The following is a 19,624-nucleotide window of genomic DNA, read 5'->3' as shown; positions in this document are numbered from 1 at the left end:
AGAGAGGAGAGGAGAGGAGAGGAGAGGCAAGGAGAGGAGAGGAGAAGAGAAGAGAAGAGAGGAGAGGAGAGGAGAAGAGAAGAGAAGAGAAGAGAAGAGAAGAGAAGAGAAGAGAAGAGAAGAGAAGAGAAGAGAAGAGAGGAGAGGCGGCCGCGCAAACAGATTTGTGTTCAGGGACGCGGGGTGTCTGGAGCAGGACCAAAATGCAGAGGCTCTCTCAGATCTGCCATGCTATCTCAATTTAGAGAAATCCCTGCCCTCCCCCCTCTCTCTCTCTCTCTCTCTCTCTCTCTCTCTCTCACACACACACACACACACACACACACACACACACACACACACCAACTTGGCATCCCGGCAACCTTGCGCCCAGTTATCTGGACTTCCGCCACAGATGCCCGCTTACCCACAACTGCTCAGCACTCGACAAGTGCACACACACACCCACACAAACATCACACACACACACACACACACACACACACAAACATCACACACACACACACACACACACACACACACACAAACATCACACACACACAAACATCACACACACACACACACACACACACACACACACACACAAACATCACACACACACACACACACACACACACACACACACACACACACACACACACACACACAAACATCACACACACACACACACACACACACACACACACAAACATCACACACACACAAACATCACACACACACACACACACACACACACACACACACACACACACAAACATCAAACATGTTTACTTGCTCACCTACACTACTACGTAAGGGAACTTCACCACTGGGAATACGATGAGGGTATGACACCGATTTGAGCAATTTGAAAACTTTTCATTAGGAATGCAAACGGCTTCAACTCAGAGTTTTGAGAGTGGGCAGAAGGTGTGACGAGGGAGTCTAACACACACACATACAGTACACGCACACTCCTCTGATTGACTGAGACTGAGAAGATGAGCAAGGATGAGCCCTGATCGGTGAAGTGCTATCTGAGATGTGTCTGCTCCCTTGATGGCCTAATTTACACCGTCTGCCCAATCAGCTGGCACAGCTGTGCACACCTGGCACAGGTATATTATGTACACACACACACATGCATGCACGCACGCATGCATACACATCCACACACAAACATTCAAACAAAAAAAGACACACACACACACACACACACATGCATGCACGCACGCATGCATACACATCCACACACAAACATTCAAACAAAAAAAGACACACACACACACACACACACACACACACACACACACACACACACTTGCTATGCCAGTAGAGGAAATGAGGCCATGACACTTGCTTGTCAGCTTGTGAACACTTAATTTAAAAAAAAATGAAAACAGCCTAAACTGTTAATAGAGTTTGCAGGCAGACAGAAGATGAGATGAGATGAGATGAGATGAGACGAGGGACTGACTGACTGCTGTGTCTCGCCAACCCGTGCGCCACACGGAGGCTGGCAGCTGAGCTGGTAACAGATCCGGCTCTGCCCAAGCACGTTGCTGAGGACCCTCACAGGTCCCTCACAGCGCTAGAGACCACACGAGGGGCGCCATGTTCTCCTCTGTGGGTCTGATAGACATCTGTGTAGCGGCGGAGAGGACCCGCTGCCCTGGCACCCCCTGGCTGGGGCGCAGGTGTGCTATCTGGCATGAACACCTGAGTCGCTCGGCGGTGACAGTTGTCACGGGAACAGGCAGGCAGCTCAACAGTGTCCCATAGAAACAGTCTGATATTCCACACACAGTCACACACACATATAACACACACACACACACACACACACACAAAAGTATACGTCCCCAGTGTAAACATATGTGAACAGTACCTCCCAAAGATTAGCCATCTTTAAGAGGCTTGCTCTACAAACAAAGAAACTCAAGTAATACATTGATTGAGGACCCTGCGATGAGTGCAGAGCACAACATTGCTGATATCCTGCAATACAGCAAGCCCTTGATATGAGTGTACTGCAGTTAAAATATAGATGCTCAAATGCTAACTTACAATGAAATAATAACAAATTCAAATCTGGTCTGTAAACAAGTGTTTTATTTTCGAGAGAAAATCGCCTTTTCTGGCCGCTGTAGCACTCATTAAAACACTGTCCATTATGCACTTCTTGAAATAAAAATAAAATTTGACAATGAGGTTGTTTTGACCGAGCAACTCTTCTAATTTTACAATTTTGCGTTTCTTATGAGTTATGGTTCTTATGCGTTATGGTTATAGTATTTATTTAATTTCATTAGGCTATTGATATGCATGGTCACAATTTTGACAGCTGGTTCACTGTGATAGGCTCTGTGTTATACCAGACCACATTCAACCGAAAAAACAGAGTGTTTTGGTTACAGGCAAAATGAAGGAGCACTAAGCGCAACTTAGCCACATACAATTCAATTCCTTATTAGGCATCATCCTCAGCTGACCGCAGTATCATTTATCTACTCAGCCCCCGGGGCAAAGCCATAAAACTACAACTCCCAGATAGCTTCCTCTTGTGTATTTCGCTCAGATCCATAGCAACCACTTGATTGATTTCAGTTTTCCCCTTCTTTTGTAGAGATTTATGTTGTGCGACGACAAGCTCTTAGATATATTCATGTCCCTGATCGTCTGACTCGGAGCATCGACTGCCTTGCGTCCCTTTTCAAGAGCATCCATTGTGTTTATTCACACGTTGCACACATCACTGTTTGTGGAACTTTTCAGGTCTAATTCAGTGGAGATTGGCTGAGACTTTCGTGTTCATCTTTGTGTTTGTCGTCAACAACAACAAAAGCAATTTGAAGAAGGCCACCAACACTGATTTGATCTTCAGGAAGTGCAAACTATTTGAGGCTTGACTCTCTTTTAAGCACAGAAGAGACACTACCCTTTTAAGTTGTGTATCAGTTGCTAGACTTTCATGATATAAACACAGAATCTACAGTGTCAGACACCTCAAATTACTCAAATTCTCAAGTTCTCAAATTACTACCAGAATATTATACAAAATAAAACTAACAACTTATTCCAAATGATCAGAACCAAAGCACCAGCTTTAACTTTTCTGTCATGGGTCAGGACATGGTTCGTTGGGTCATTGCATAAGCAAATCGGGAGCTTTAGTCAGCCTGAAAAATAACAGGATTTAAGTTGACCCAAACTCTCCTCTCCACTCCTGTAACATGCGATAAGCTCATGACAGTCTGTGGCCTTATACTCCGGTGCGGACCTGCTCTTGTCATGTCCGGTTGACTTACACTGCATCTCCTCCAGGTTGAACTCTGGCTGTGGGCTCGGTGAATATTCATGAAAGCCTGTGTGTGTGTGTTTGTGTGTGTTTGTGTGTGGGGGGGGGGGGTTGGAATGGGCTAAAGCATTAATGTGGCAGTGTCAGTGTCAGATTCTGGCACGTGAGGAGGATGTTTGGTGTTTTTGCCTGTCAGGAGAGGGGTCCTGGCTGTGGAGAGGTGTGCTACAACTGATGACTACCTCCAGTTGCCTATTTTGAAACTGCAAACCTGGAATTTCTGTATCATTTAGAGCAGTTGGTTGCCTTAGAGGTCGGACCAGCTACACACTAGAAATACACACTAAATAAAAAAAAAACATCTCTAAGATGTCACCAAGCCTAAACCCAGTCGGATCAGGACCGAAGTCGTTCTGGAGTCACCTGCCGTGTGGTAAAAGGTGCGGAGGCTGGTGCGGTCAAGCAAGGGAGAGTGAGGAGCCATGTCACCCCCAAACGCCAATCCCACTGACAGACGTCATCTGCGCTCCGTCAGCAAACCAAAAAATGAACCCAGAGGATGAGACGCTGTGGTGCACTGCAGTCTATCAGCTGCTTCATTAAACACACAATGAATAAAATATCAGCCAGAGGAGAGAGGGAGGGAGAAGGAGAGGGAGAGAGAGAGAGAGAGAGAGAGAGAGAGAGAAGGAGGAGAGGGAACAAGGGACAGGGATAAGAAGGGGGCAAGAGGAAGCAGAGGAGAGAAGTAGAGGAAATTTCACAGCGAATGATGGCATGATTCTGCAAAAAGTGACTAGTGATTAGTTTTCTGCTTCAGTCCTATTTCATTCTGAATGTTCATTTCCTTTTTCAACATCAGAACAAATATTGATGAAAGTTCCCAATTTCACATTGAGGCTGATTACTCCACACACTCTCAAAATGGTATTTGGGGCCTATTCCTTTCTGTTGCACACAGAAAACATTTGTATTGTATGTCTTGCATTTTCTCTGCCTGTACCTTAATATTGCTGTTTTGATTGAATTACACTTTTAAACACTACAAAGCTCGTAAATATAAATGAAAAAAGAAACATTTGATTCTCACATAGTCATGACACTACTTTTGTCATTCTCTGGATAAAGAGAAAGTCAGGCTGTTTGATCTCAACACTAAACTACACCCATGTCATTCCCAATGTCATTCTGTGTGCAATGTGTACGCTGTAACGGGCTAGTTAAATAATTGGGGGGGGGGGGGTGATGTATGCTAACTCTCTGGCTGTTCCATCCATCCACACATCGGAACATATAAACTTCTTTTATATGATTTACAATCTGAAAATATTATTTTCACATTTTAATAATGCTTACAGAATGGCTGTCATAAACAAATATGAAAAATAGGTCTCATCGTGCACTCTGGATGACAATAATACAGTAAATCACTGTACACTGTAGACTACAGAGCAGTAGTACCCAATACTGCCCGTCTGTGGCAGTTGGCACCAATGGCAGACGCTAGGTGCTTTCAGTATGTACTGTAGATAATCAGGTTTATTTAGAAATAAACATGCAGCACAGCCTCTCTCTGAGCATCGCACCATTTGCATACAGTGCGTTTAGAAAATACAACTCCCATAAAGCTTGTGAAATTGAAGTCCGCTCTATGCAAGGGCAGAACCATTCATCTCCATCTGGCCCTAATGATCACGGTTTAACAAGGGTAAACTGGACTGAGTGGGCATTTAGCTTTTCTGGATGCATCCATACAGCCCTACTGTCCTCTGTGAGAGAGACTTTGGAGTCAGAGGAACTGACCTGAATTCTCTTTTTTCTCTCACACACACACACACACAAACACATGCACATGTGCACATGCCCACACACACACACACACACACACACACACACACACACACACACACACACACACACACATACACACACACACACACAAATAGATAAAATGACATGCCCAGATGCATGTGCGCATAACCACACACAAGCACACACACATACACACAAACACACACACACACACACACACACACACACACACATACACAAGCACACACACACACACACTAACACACGTGCACACACACACACCAAACATTCATTACATTCTGTGTGGCTTCTTCAGAAGACAATACATCACACCCCAAACAACACCAGGGAAAAAGGTATCTAGAATCAATAACACACAACACAGCAATGACAAGCACAGATCACACACACCGACCCACCCACCCACACACACATACACATAAAGATAACTCACTACCAAAAGACTTCCTGCCAATGGCCAGCCCATGTCCAGGGGCCATACTTTCCCTGGCCAAGTGGCCATAAGTTATTGATCTTTTCCCCATTATAATTTTCATAACTAGCATTCGCCTCGGAGCTATACACTACCCACCCCACCCACCACGCATGAAACATCTGTGGCCCAGAATCGTGCCTGACGTGAGCCAGAGCTTCCTCTATTTTAGTCACCGCTTGGGATGTGTTCTAGCCTTAAGTTATTGATCTCCGGGGCCATTATATGTTCTCATAACCGGCAGGTCCGACGCATTACGCACATCAACCTTCACGAGGACGGACAAGTGCAGTGGTGTGTAAGAGGCCTGAGTGAGAAACACTCACCCCCGAAGCCCGTCTCCACACTCCTGAAATCCATACCGGCTGCATTAGGCCCACACAGGGCCATGATATTTTTGTCATTAGGCTGGGGTCATATCTATAATGCTATTGGAAAATTCATAATGCATCTCCGACTGGGTCAGTCATGTGCATGCTGCACGGGACCCATTAGGGAGGATTCATAAACAAAAAGCCTTTTAATCCGTCAAGGTGAAATAAAGGTCGGGAGAAGGGGACGGTGCACTGGCTGGATGTTTTACACCAGATGCTTTAAAGCATACTGATAAGACACACCAGCTTGTTCTTCTCTACAGGCCTCAAAACACGCGTTTAGACGGACAGATCCAATATACCATGATTTTCACCACACACTCTAAAAACACACACACACGCACCTACACACACACACACACGCACCTACTCCTGAAGACTTCAAAACACACAGAGAGAGAGAGAGAGAGAGAGAAAGAGAGAGAAATCCACCTGGTTTCTCCACTTCTGTGAAGCAAGGAAACTGCAGGTAATTGCAAACAGCAGGGGGGTAATTCCGGTTCAAAATCAGAAAGTTCTCTTCAGTATCTCGGGACAAAAAATTGCTGCTGAGGGGCGTAAAGCTGTTCTGTGGATCTGGACAATCCAGCTTCATTTACAGGGATTCTTGTGTCCCACTTTACCTCACTCAGCAACGAATGAATGAAACTCTGGCGGCTCCCGCCAAACTCAAGCAAACCCGTTTCTTTCCAACCCAGATAACACTTGATTGAAATGACTAAGACCACAAAAGACCGTCCATCAGGGTGTGTGTGTGTGTGTGTGAGTGTGTGTGCATGCGTGCATGCGTGTGTGCGTGCGTGCGTGTGTGTGAGTGTGCGTGCGTGCGTGCGTGCGTGCGTGTGTGTGTGTTTGTGCGTGCTCGTGTGCGTGTGCATTGGAGAGGGAGTGATGGGCTGGGTGTCACCACACTGATGAGGATTTGGCCCAATCTGTTCTTCTCTCCAGAGGGCATCAAAGACACAGCCAACCATAAAGCAGCGCTGCAGGAATCACACCAATACAAACAAACATGCACAGCAAATATTCACATAAGCACACACACACACACAAACCGGAGGATTCTGATCTCAGCATGCAGAATAATCAGGCCAACACACACACACACACACAAACACACACACACACACACACACACACACACACACACACACACACACACACACACATTCAAGCTCAAAACTGTCTTGTCCTTCTACAGCCTTCTTTTGTGAGCAACATGATTGCATGGTCAGATCAGTAGGGTTGTGTGGATGAGTGGCGAGAATTACTAATCACCTTTGTCAATTAGAGACAAATCCATAACTAATCCACACTGATGTCAGATTGTCTTTAAACTAATCACCGCTGGCACTGGTTGCTGGTTTGGCCAGTGCACAGCTGGAACCGCCCATACACACACAAACACACACACACACAAACACACACACACACACACACACACAAACACACACACAAACACACACACACACACACACACACAGACACACACACAGACATACACACACACACACACCTGTGAACTACCATCTAGTGGCCCCCAGACCCAGAGTCATTTCCACCTCTTCATTAGCTGCCTAATTATTCATGCATTTACACACAACACAATCTTTCATTTCACCATCGCCGTAGGAAATGATCCAGCAGAGAGAAAATGAGACAGAGGGGAGAAAATGACCAGAGCAATGCAACATGAGTACACACACACACACACACACACACACACACACACACACACACACACACACACTCATACACACTAACCAGTTGAATTGCTGACTTCTACACAGCTGAACACGTTTTCACTCAAGGCCTTCCCGCCTACTCTACCCTCCTCTCTCCCTTTTTCTTCTACACACACACACACACACACAAATGCACACACACACACACACACACACACACACACAAATGCACACACACACACACACACACACACACACACACACACACACACACACACACAGAGAGAGACACACACACACACACACACTCAAATGTCAGTTTTTACATAAAGCAAATAGCTCTTGTGCTGCAGCAGGGCTGTGTGGTTCTGGGAGACAAGAGTAGGAGAAGGAGAAGAGCGGAGACGAGACCAGACCAGACGAGACGAGATGAAAAGAGCCGGTGAGAGGGGACAAGACAAGAGGAAAGAATAAATATAGAATAGAATGAGAAAAAGAGGGGGAGAGAGAGTGGAGGAGAGAAGAGAAGGAGAGGTGAGGAAGGAGAGTGCAGAGGAGAAGACAGCAGGGGAGAAAAAGAGAGAGTGGAGTTGAGAAGAGGACAGAGGAGAGGGAAGAGGAGAGGAGTGAGCAAAGATGGGAAGAGGAGAGGAGACAGGAGGAGATGAAATTAAAGGAGCCGACCCGAGCAATGAAATGGGGAGAGAAGATGAAAGAGGAATTTCATCTAAATCAAATCCGTCACTGTAACCATATCAGTCACAGCATTACTCAACCCAATACAGACACATGCATGAACACACAGCCACAAACACACACACACACACACACACACAAGCATTGCTCACACACAGACACAAGAACATACAGACACAAACACACACAGACTAGAGTGCGGTTCGGGCCGCAAATTTCTATCCGAACCCGGCCCGCGTCCGACAGAGTTGCGTCCAAACCCGACCCGAACCCGACAGGCATTTTCATTTTTATGTTCGAACCCGACCCGAGCCCGACGCAGATGATGCCTCAGTTATTCCCATGCTAGTGATTAAACGTTCACGTTTGTGGATAGGCTGTCTTTTTAGCCCATTACGGAACAAACAACAAATGGAATTGTCAGAATCAGGTGAGCGTGCACGCACGCAGGTCACACACAGCGCACATTAACACAAGAGGCCCAAGCAAGCAGCCTATTGAAATATAATTATAGTCTTACCATTGACGAAAAGTCTTGAAATGAACTGCAACAGTCTTTGAAACTACAGTGTCTCTGTCACTGATCCATATGTCGCATCGACGTTAATTGAACAAGACTACCTATAGCCTACCGGTAGCCTATGTCTTTACCACAGTATGCAACGCAAATAATCTTAAAATCTCCTGATAGGCAAACAACTTTTTTTTAACGTCACCCAAGACGAAATGCCTGAAATGCACGTTTTCACGGCTGCATAAACAAATCTTGCACACAGGAAGAAAGCTGTTAGGTCTTTTTTACATTTTACTTTATTCTCAAAAAACAAACGTTTGCATCATGTAAAGCAGACCTTTTGGTTACCCAACATAATAAGCAATTTTAAATGTAAAGCTTTCAATGCATATCGCCCCCATGTGTCCGAACCCGACTATAATTTCTAAATATTTGTTCGAAACCGACCGGACCCGTCGGGTCCAATCGGGACCCGTCGGGCTCGGCTCGGGTCGGGTAGCCACACTCTAACGCAGACACCCACGCACACACATGTACTGTAGCCTACACACAAACATGCAGACACAACCGCACACAAGTACGCGCGCACACACACACATGCTCAATTCATACAGGTGTTCTTAGTTGCAGTAATATGCATATAAATATGCAACATTGGTATACACAAATACACATGAATTCAGTCAAAGTCAAACCTGCATAGCTAAAGGAAACCTGCATATTTGTACTATATCATATGCTAGGTATTAAATTCCAGCTAACAGTTAATGCCATTGTAATAACATCGACACGCAGTAAATCACCTAGAGGATCTACGTTAAGAACTTGAGAACTGTGCAATGCAAACCATCAGCTTATCAACTTCCTGTTTATAATATCACACATTGCTATGCATTACTTAGAAATAGATGGACTGCACTGTGCTCAAGGGGCCGCCAAGCATCCTACTCTCGCGTGGCTCTATTTCACCATGTTAATCGTGAGATGGGAAACATGAAAAGCCTGTGCCCTCCCTACTAGCATTTATGCTAACCTGTATTTATACATTCAGCCCATGGACAGTGACGTCCCATTAGGAAGGTAAAGAATTGTGCTCCTAATGCCGAAACTGCTTTCCTTGGTACAGAAAAAGACAATTAGCTTAATGGCTGCCCCCGATGAAAATAAATGGAGCTCGCTTAAGGTACTCAATTAGACAAATAACGCATGGAGAACCAACACAATAGTGACAGGCAGACTGGAAAGGAACCGTGATCCGCCACTAGAGAGGCCCCACAGCCAGTAATAACAATGTGGGCTGCAAGTACAAAAATCACTGCCAACAGAAAAGACCACATCTACCATACAGCAGATCTCTTGAATTAAAGCGTGCCTCTTACAATGAACATCTTCTTTACATGTGGTATCTGTGTGCATATGTACAAAAACAAATATTTCATATATAAGATAAAGAATATGGGAACATGTGTTTTATGCTACATTTGCTGTTAAAATGACGTTGCAGGTAAAACAACAAATGTACAGATAGATTATACCTTAACGTTTTCTATCGATAATCAGTTTACATAGCTAACAGTTAAGTTGTCTCTGTATTCCAAACCCATATGTGTGCCGACTAAAGCGGCCAACCTGTACTTGCCTTATGTCTCAAACATCTCTTTGATTGACTCATTTTACAGGAGAGAGCAGCATTGCAGTTCATGCTGCATTTCTATTAAAATGACTAGAACAAAAACCTCCCCACAAAGGTTCTCAAACGTTTCATGTCATGCCGCCGCCTGTTGCTGAAAATTGCTGTCCTGAAAATTGCTCGTCAGAATCAAGCAGTCTGACCTCTCAATGCCTCTCAAAGCCAAATATATATATCAAGCAGTGCCCCCCACACCTGAACCCAAGCAGAGATGCTGAGAAATAAACACACATGACACACCATTACTAATGTTTCACAGAATGAAATGTCTGCTGCATAACACACGCACACGCACACACACACATACACCCACACGCACACACACACACACGCACACACTGCCACCCCCCTCAATTGAACACACTGGTGTTAACGCAGCTGTGTGATGCAGTGCTGTTGTTGATTCTCCTCAGTTATTATGGGGGATCATGCCCTTTTCCGTGTCCCAGTGCATAGCCTAGGGATACTGGAGCAACTGGAGCATCATGTGACATTGTGTTAGAGTTTTATCAGTTCCACTTAGAAAACAATTGCTTTTCAGCTGACAGACTACATATCTGTCTGCCTGAAGATTAAGATGGGGTGACAGAGAAGCTCTGAAGCATTGCCAAGACATGCAATCTTTAGGTCTAGTCCATTAGAGTCCGAGTTGAGCAGATTATCTGCGCCAAATCAAAACTATCGTGGCAGGACATCACTAACACAGAGCTCACAGTCATTATGTTAAGGAGCTTCAGGCAGAGGTATTGCATTCAACTTTTCTGGGAGTGCTACATGAGTGTGTGCATGTGTGTCTCTGTGTTTGTGTGTGTGTGTGTGTGTGTGTGTGTGTGTGTGTGTGTGTGTGTGTGTGTGTGTTGTACTCTCCTCTTGAGTACAACATCTCCTCAACTCGCTGCATTTAGCTCTAAAGCCCTCATGAGTGCAATTCTCTGTTTCTCTATCTCAGTTTCCCTCTCTCAATCAGCCACAAACACATCCCATCTTGCGCTAATTGTATAGCCGGCCGCGTGGATGCCAAAGCAGGCCACCAGGGGACTTCTCGGGAGCATTGATTCAGGGGAGTGAGTTTCAATCCCAGCGGGGTCTTACAACAAGCCATTTCAGCCCGCTGCTCATTACGAGCAGAGTACTGCAAACCGCTCCGCTCTAATAAAAACATCATCAATAAATAATACAGCTTTTACAAAAAAAACACAGCCGGCCCGCGCACTGGCCGGGTAAGGGACCCCGGCGTCAAGTCGACGCGCTTGCCTTTCACACAAGCTCCCACTCTACAACCGCAACCGCCAAAAATCCCTGCTCTGCAGCCTGATCCACTTTGAGGCATTAAAAACATAACCAGCTCTGGCTTATTGTCAAACGCTGTAATTTGGCTCTTGAAAAAGAAAATCACTTTCTTCCTCTCTGAGTATCATTTTTCCTCCTCCCTTTTGTGTTTTAGAGACCTAATCCACTTTGAGTGTGCTGACTTCAGTGAGACGTGAGTGGCCATCAGGATTAACTCACCCCCAGCACATACGAGCAGGCCGACACGACACGTAGCTCAGTCTGCATTACCAGCTAAAACCATTAAAGGTGAAAAATGGATTTTATCATTCAACAAACAAACATAGATTTTTTTTTAGGACAAAGAACTGCCTTGTTTTAAAACATGTGAATGTACTGCATATTCAAAAACAGTTGTGTTTGTGACATGGAATGTGTTTTTCTTACATTCTTACAAGCCAAAAAAGATGTGAAATAATAGGCCTGCTTACAAGTACAATTCAACTTTACAGAAGACACAGATATGATATGTTGTTTTGAAACACTCTCTTTTCATTTTTCTCATTATGTTCATCATAGCTGCAGTTTCAAATTATTTGTTTCTTTTCAACAACGTAATGTCAGACACAGCTCTGTGAATCAGATAAAACCCACACAACAAACAAAGCATACTCTACTCCAACAACACCACCCAGCTCGCTCTGGTGCTATCTCAGTTCGGACAAATAAAACACACTTCCCAGGATAAAGCTTCCACTGGACCAGATCAACGGCTGAACAGTCACAGAGCCTGAAGCAATCTGCACAGACTCACACATAAACCCTTATGTCAATATTTCTACTTTCAGACTTCTCCAGAACCTCAAACATACTGTGTGCTTTTCCTTATATTTCCTGCCAAATAGAGATCTTCTCTGAAACAACATCAATTGTTTGCTCTGAAGCTGTGAGTTGAGCTGTGATAGTTGATGTCAAATGCCAAACTGTGTTGATGAGCAAATGATAAACTGCCATTGCAGAACAGATAACATGGGCTGTCAGGGAGCATTTGGAAATTCAGATTTCAAAACAATACTTCAGGTTGATATCAGGTTTTCACGCTTCTAGAGCCAAATCATTTTAGGAAATAAACATTTCCCTACTTCCAGAGGCACCATGAGTTGTATGCATGGACCAGACACCCAAGAGCAGAGCTGGGGTCATAGAATTCTTGATTTCTTAGGGGGTGGGGTCTACATTTTGGTCAAGATGGCTAAATTTTTTTAGATGGGCCCAATTCCTCCAATCCTTATTTTAGCTACCTGCAGATAAGAACACTCCTATTACCCAGGCCTACACCATGGCTATGTAGGCATCAGATATACAGAGTGGGAAGTTAGAGGTTGTTTATATCAGAGCTGTTGGGGTAACTGTTGTTGATAAAGGTGAAATAGGCTACTACCTAAGGCGTCTGCAGCCAGGGTGGCGGTGTTGTGTGGCGGAGAAGGCGCATGGCTACTACTTCGGAGGCCGAAAGAATCCTGCGGTAGGCTGCACCGACATGCAGGAGCTGTCCAGGCCTCGGGTGCTGATTTGGACGCCTCTATGCCACACACTGTTTCTGTAATCTATTAGATGATCACATTGTACACAATACGAGGCACACGTGAAACGATTGCGTTTTAATGAGTTAAATTGAGTGTTCAGCCAGCTGGTCGCCTACTCTTCATTACTAAACTCGGATATTCTCGCTCTCCAAACAAGCGACACCATTCCCTCTAGTGGCCCAAGAAAGTGATTCAAAAGGTTCAGACAAGCAAACCGCTAACAAGCTGCACAAATGGTGCAAAACACTTGCACTTGTTATGAAATCAGGGTAATATAGGCCTAATGCTCACTAGAAACTAATAAACAGCTGCCTGTTTAATGATTGCAAATCTAAGAACATTGCGGATAGAACTGGGAGGTTGTCATGGTATCACCGTCACTGGTCATTTCCGACAAAGAATTAATCATGAATTGGTTTATTGTTCCCTCAAAATTATCAATTTCCTTTCCCATTCTACATCGAGGTCGAACGGATTCTTGACAACAATCTGTTGTTTATGCCACTAACCATTTAATATGCGTGCCCCAGCAGTCTGAATTGTTCTAATGTAATGAGATAGAGAGAAGGTATCCAAAACACTGTGCGAAGTGTGGATGTTGTCTTAAGATTCCCGTTGTGGCGGCTCAACAGGAGCAACTAAACACATATTCTAATGGATAGGCTGTTACAAAGCCAACACCTATTTCAAAATCTTCCCAAACGTTTTATGCAGTTCCTAACTCGGCAGACATGGGCATTCTGCCTGCACCGTGCCGTACACCTACTCTGTGAGTTTTATTACACATTGAAAAAGGCTCGTACGCTACCCTTTGATCTGCGCAGCACGATGCACCCTGTCACTGATAGGCTGTTAAATGGCATACGTATAGGGGAGCTATTTTCCGTTATATCATAAACTTGATTGTAATTGTGACAAAGTTTGATGTCTTTCTCGTAGACAGCGATGCTGCAGTAATGCAAATATAGGAGATGCGGTAGGAGAAATACACTCACATATAAGATATGAGAAATATGTAGCATCTCTAACCATTGGCATTCCCAGTAGGTAGCCTACCTTCTAGAAAGTAAACAGTTCAAGAATATTCCTACTTTCAAATGTGCATCAATGATAACATAGCTATTTCAAATAAAGATGCCTAGTCATGACGCGATTTTATTATAGCCAACATTTCTCATGTGGAAATGGACCCTAGCCTACTTCACTTAAATATAATGCGCCTGAATGTACTCCAAGAATATTATTCATCCAAGGAAATCCCTTTTCTCGAGATCTTTTTCACATCCCGACTGTTGCGTTGTGGGACAGATTCTCTTTGGGGTTTCCTTTACCGCTGGGGACAATTAACCAACAGGTCTGGAGCTATAGCTATGCAGTGATTATTTTAAAAACTGCAACAACTGATATTTAATTAGAAGCACGACAAAAATCACGAGAGTGAATTGACACTCGTAGCGGCCAATGTGCCTGAGACCCTTTGATTTTTTCCCCCACATATATATATATAGGAATTATCAGTTAGGTCCGAAGCAAATTGATCAGATATTAGATCTGGGGGTGGGGGGGTAAATTAAGGAGTTAATTAGAATGCATACATGGACTCAACATGTGACGGACACTTTCTCGGGGACTTACATGGTGGTGATGATGGAGGTGATGTTTGTGCTGTTCCCTTCGTTGGTGTCTTGAGCAAGAAGGGGAAAGAATTTCGCTTCGTCCGACTTATTGCAATTGATCTGCGTGTTGAAGCAAATGCATGACGGCGGGCAGTCCAGAAGAGTACTCAAATAGTCCTGGAATACGCTCAGGAGAAACAACACCCTCCACCAATAAATTCGGGCTGAAAATGGAAATAAATCCATGATTCCAAATCTTCTGACCCAAAGAACCTCAGTAAACTCCTTTTCCGCCTGTGCCACCGGAGTGGGCTACGGTAAACCTGTTTCTGTAACCGTTTTGCTGTTCGAGAGTGGGTGGGTGAGTGGGTGCGTGTGTAGGTATGTCAAATTAATGCCAATGCGGTAGTTCGAATGCCGTGGAAAGAGAGGACGGGTCAACAGAACCCCTTTTACAGATGAAAAGGCTGAAAAATCGATACTCCAATGGAGTCCTCGTCTCCGGGCTGCATGGTACAGGCTGGGGTATCTTTTCGCTGTTGTTAGGCGCCTAGTCCCAGGTTATTGTAGCACGGATCCAATGCCTATGGGTGTAGAGTTAGGAGTAGAGGCGCGGGAGAGGGAAGTCCATGTTCCGAGCGTCAAGTCCCACCTACTGGGCAGATTTAAAACTGACGCACCTGCAATATAATAAAACGGCGAGTCAGATTAGCTCTCATTAAAGGTATGAGTAAAATCATCACAATATGTAGATTTTAAGACTAATCAGGCCTAGTAATTAAAATTCTATCAACTTTCGGTTGATTCATTTCAAATGCTAAGCTTGAGTTTTGTACTCTGAAGTCCCGCTGATAAAGGCGGGCAATAGTTGTTTCAATGAATTTCAATGAATGAGACAATTTGTCGGTACTTTTTTTTCTCCGATTTCATCTTTATTCCACTTAGCCTACCAACAGGTGAGTTTTTTTTATTTAAAAAAAAAAAATCATAAAACGGAGTTGAGAAACAGCAAAATAATTTAATATTTAGCTGGTATTACATTTTCAGGGCAGACTACAAACACTGAAGAGGACCAATAACTACAATTTGGCCTGTATACACGCATCAGATTCAGGGTTTAGCCTACATCTTAATGGAATCCATGTTATCAGCTCATGCTAATTTCTAACAGATAATTATTTGACTTCTATATTTAGGTCACATCGAACCCCCTAAAAATACTGACATAAACATCGGTGATGATAAATGTCACAATGTTGTAATGTGATTCCCACGTTATCTTGAAATATTTAGAAATAAAGCTGAAAGCGTTTAGGATGGAAAGCTATGAGACATTTTTAAAAAAAAAAGGGGGGGGGGGGGTAATCACTTACTCAGTCAAACGTTCAAAATGATGGTCGGTTACCATCTCAATGCACGGTTGTTTCACATTTCCATTCGCTTGAATCAGAACTCTTCAGGACCCCACTGCCGCGATAGAGACAACTAGTATAGGAACTATTTTTTTCCAGACGTGTCCTCCACTTCCGACATGCATTGGAGCCACACAACGTGACATCACCATTCAGAGCATTTTGCTTTTGTTTGTTGGGTTATAATGTCACACGCCGACTCTTCACACAGCCTCCCTTGCAGTTCTAGTTTTTTTTTTTTCGTCCCGTCCTTCCCAGTGGACGTCTTGCTCTGGTGTCTTGGACGCAAATGTGATTTGACGCTTGCGTTCCGCCTTATGTTCCATTGAACCACCTCGTTCTATTATCTGATGGAGTTCATTGTGTATTATTTTGTGTTTTATGAAATCGCCCATATATACCCCGTGAGGTATATATGAGATATATGATATATATATATGACCAGCATATTTCCCGTGAGGGAAATTTGGTCTCTGCATTTATCCAAATCCGTGAATTAGTGAAACAAACTCAGCACACAGTGAGCACACACTAATCCCGGCGCAGTGAGCTGAGTGCAACAACAGCGGCGCTCGGGGAGCAGTGAGGGGTTAGGTGCCTTGCTCAAGGGCACGTCACCGTGCTTACTGGTCTTACTGGTCGGGGTTTGAACCGGCAACCCTCCAGTTACAAGTCCGAAGCGCTAACCAGTGGGCCACAGCTGCCCCAAATGTTATTGTGCATGAAAGACTGAGGAACACAGACTGAAGAGGTCAGACTAGTACAATAGCCTACCATTGAACAGAGAAGGTTTGATATTCTGTCCCCTGTCCAGCTGCTGTTGCACAAACATGCACCCACACTTCCAGAGAGTCTGCAATCAGTGGACTCTCTGAGCTCTGTCCAAGGAGGCAACAAACAGGCATTTAAAACCGATTGTCCAAGCAACTCTGTTTCTGCATGCACATGGAAAAACAAACAACTATGGTGAGCTCTGCCCCAGTACATCCCCTCATTTACTTCTAGCCACACTGCCAGGCATGGAAATGTGTCTGTGCACAGATGAACATGATCTTTACCAGATAAATCAGTAATTGTTATTTTGAAACAGAATGTTTTGCTCTCCCTTAAAGCTGCAGTTGGAAAGATTTGTTTGATCATAATCACTGAAACCGACACTATGCTCCGACAGAACAACATAAATCAGCAGGTTTTAGGGAAAAAAACACACTTCTACCTCCACCTAGAGCCTGTTATTTGTTTTGCAAAAATTCACAGCTCCCGGTTCTTCTGGTCCAATCAGAGCAGGGCTGTGTGAGATCTGACTGTCAATCACAGTCTGGTGCGCACTGACGACCACAAACTCAATGAGAGGGTGCTCGGTGGTAGTGGGGGAGGGGCATGAAAGTTGTAAACATTAAAAATTTTGGCTAAGTCCCCTCAATCTGTCAGACTTGCTAACTGCAGCTTTAATACACTATGCTTTGTGGTTTGTTGAAAAGGAAATTACTCCTCAATGTGAAGACTGAAATAGGTCTCACTGAATTAATGTATTGCTCACACACACACACACACGCACTCAGATGCTTCTCTGTTGCACAGAAGTAAAAGGGAGAGGTGGCAACCCAAATGAACCCAACCCAAGTTGATTTTTGCCTGCATAAGCCTCACCAAACCTATACCACACTAACTTGACTCTCGCCAGATGAATTTTGTTCCGCTTAGCTCCGCCTAGCTAACCTGACTCCGCCAGATGGATTTGCTCCGCATATCCATCTGGGAACTTTTCATTGAAGAACTTTTGGGAAGGGGCGGACATACTGGTTAGCTGATTGGATAAACCATCTGTCTATCACCACCTTTGTTGGTTATCGACGGGCCAAATCAACCAATTAGATGAACAAAGTATTCTTCTAATGCCGTTTAACATACAATTAAGTTAGGTAACGTGACAAACGTTAAGATGTTTTAACTTACCATGTATGAACCTAATCAACGACAATTCCCATCAAGTTTTCACGGTAGGCCCTACACTTCTGAAGATAGTATATTCCTCCATTATGAACTGGAATCAGCCGTGGAGGATGTCTGTGTCGTTCATTCCTCCCAGCTGCATGGCTGAGACTCATAGCTTCACAGTTTACCCAGGAATACTTTCTAATTTGAATAAAACTTGCGCGATAGCTATGCTCATCTCTGTGGATGCCGTCATGTTGTTCGTTGCGTCACACCTCAACCCGCCTCAAAGCCAACGCTGATTGGACGTTCGTTTGGTGAACTGCTCCAAATTTTCTTTAACGGAAAGTATCCAGACTGATCTGCGAGTGAAACCCTGAAGCTCGCGAGATCAGGATGGTCTCACGAGGCTACCGCCTAGCTTCACTCACATCAATCTGGGACCTCTTCCATTGAGAGTGATTTCAGCACGAGATTGTATGGTAGAGCCAATCAGGACGCAGGGCGGGAGTTTCATAGATGTGACAGGGTGAGTGGAGCTAGGCAGAACGAAATTCATCTGGCGAGAGTCAGGTTATTACCACACCCCCTTATTCCTACATACCCATGGGGAAATAATAATAGAAAAAAAATACAGAATTTCAAAAAGAAAAGCAACCACAACTCTTTTAGGGAAATTGAGGGAAACAACATTTACCCTGCTACATTGAGACGCCAATGTCTGATTCCGAAGTAACATTAAGTATAAGTATATATACTCTTTTGATCCCGTGAGGGAAATTTGGTCTCTGCATTTATCCCAATCCGTGAATTAGTGAAACACACAGTGAGGTAAAGCACACACTAATCCCGGCGCAGTGAGCTGCCTGCATCAACAGCGGCGCTCGGGGAGCAGTGAGGGGTTAGGTGCCTTGCTGAAGGGCACTTCAGCCGTTTCCACTGGTCGGGCCTCGAACCGGCAACCCTCTGGTTACAGGTCCGGAGTGCTAACCAGCGGCCCACAGCTGCACATTACCACAGCATGTCCAGGTTCTTAATCTGTCTAAGGGAGCCTCCTGAACTAACAGTGCTCAATGTGTCACTGTTTCAAACACACCTGGTTGAAGCCAGTGTAATCAAAATGCTTGTGATTAACAGAACACATCTGATTGACTCATCAACAGGGTTGCCAAACTAGAACAGTTAGGTATTCAGAGCAGGGAAAGATGGAAACCATTTAGCTGGAGACCCCTGAAGCAGCAGGATTGTGAAGAGACCTGCTTTAA

The 19,624-nt window shown here is 44.4% G+C and overlaps 1 protein-coding gene across 1 annotated transcript in view; it reads right to left on the bottom strand.

Annotated features, from left to right (window-relative positions):
• ntrk3a (neurotrophic tyrosine kinase, receptor, type 3a) overlaps positions 1–15,258 on the bottom strand; it is a 182,910-nt gene extending 167,652 nt beyond the window's left edge. Inside the window, exon 1 of the mRNA XM_076301906.1 lies at positions 15,032–15,258. Within this exon, the coding sequence (XP_076158021.1) occupies positions 15,032–15,258 (227 nt within the window). The remainder of the gene's footprint in view (positions 1–15,031) is intronic.
• Positions 15,259–19,624: the final 4,366 nt, after the last annotated feature.

The sequence above is a fragment of the Alosa pseudoharengus genome, unplaced genomic scaffold, assembly GCF_046254945.1.
Source record: "Alosa pseudoharengus isolate Yale_2024_CS ecotype anadromous, Long Island Sound unplaced genomic scaffold, YU_APseudo_1.1 YU_APseudo_1.1_scf_10, whole genome shotgun sequence".
NCBI classification, from domain to species: Eukaryota; Metazoa; Chordata; class Actinopteri; order Clupeiformes; family Clupeidae; genus Alosa; species Alosa pseudoharengus.
The sequence above is the reverse complement of the archived record's forward strand: the minus strand, read 5'-3'. Positions and strand labels throughout refer to the sequence as shown.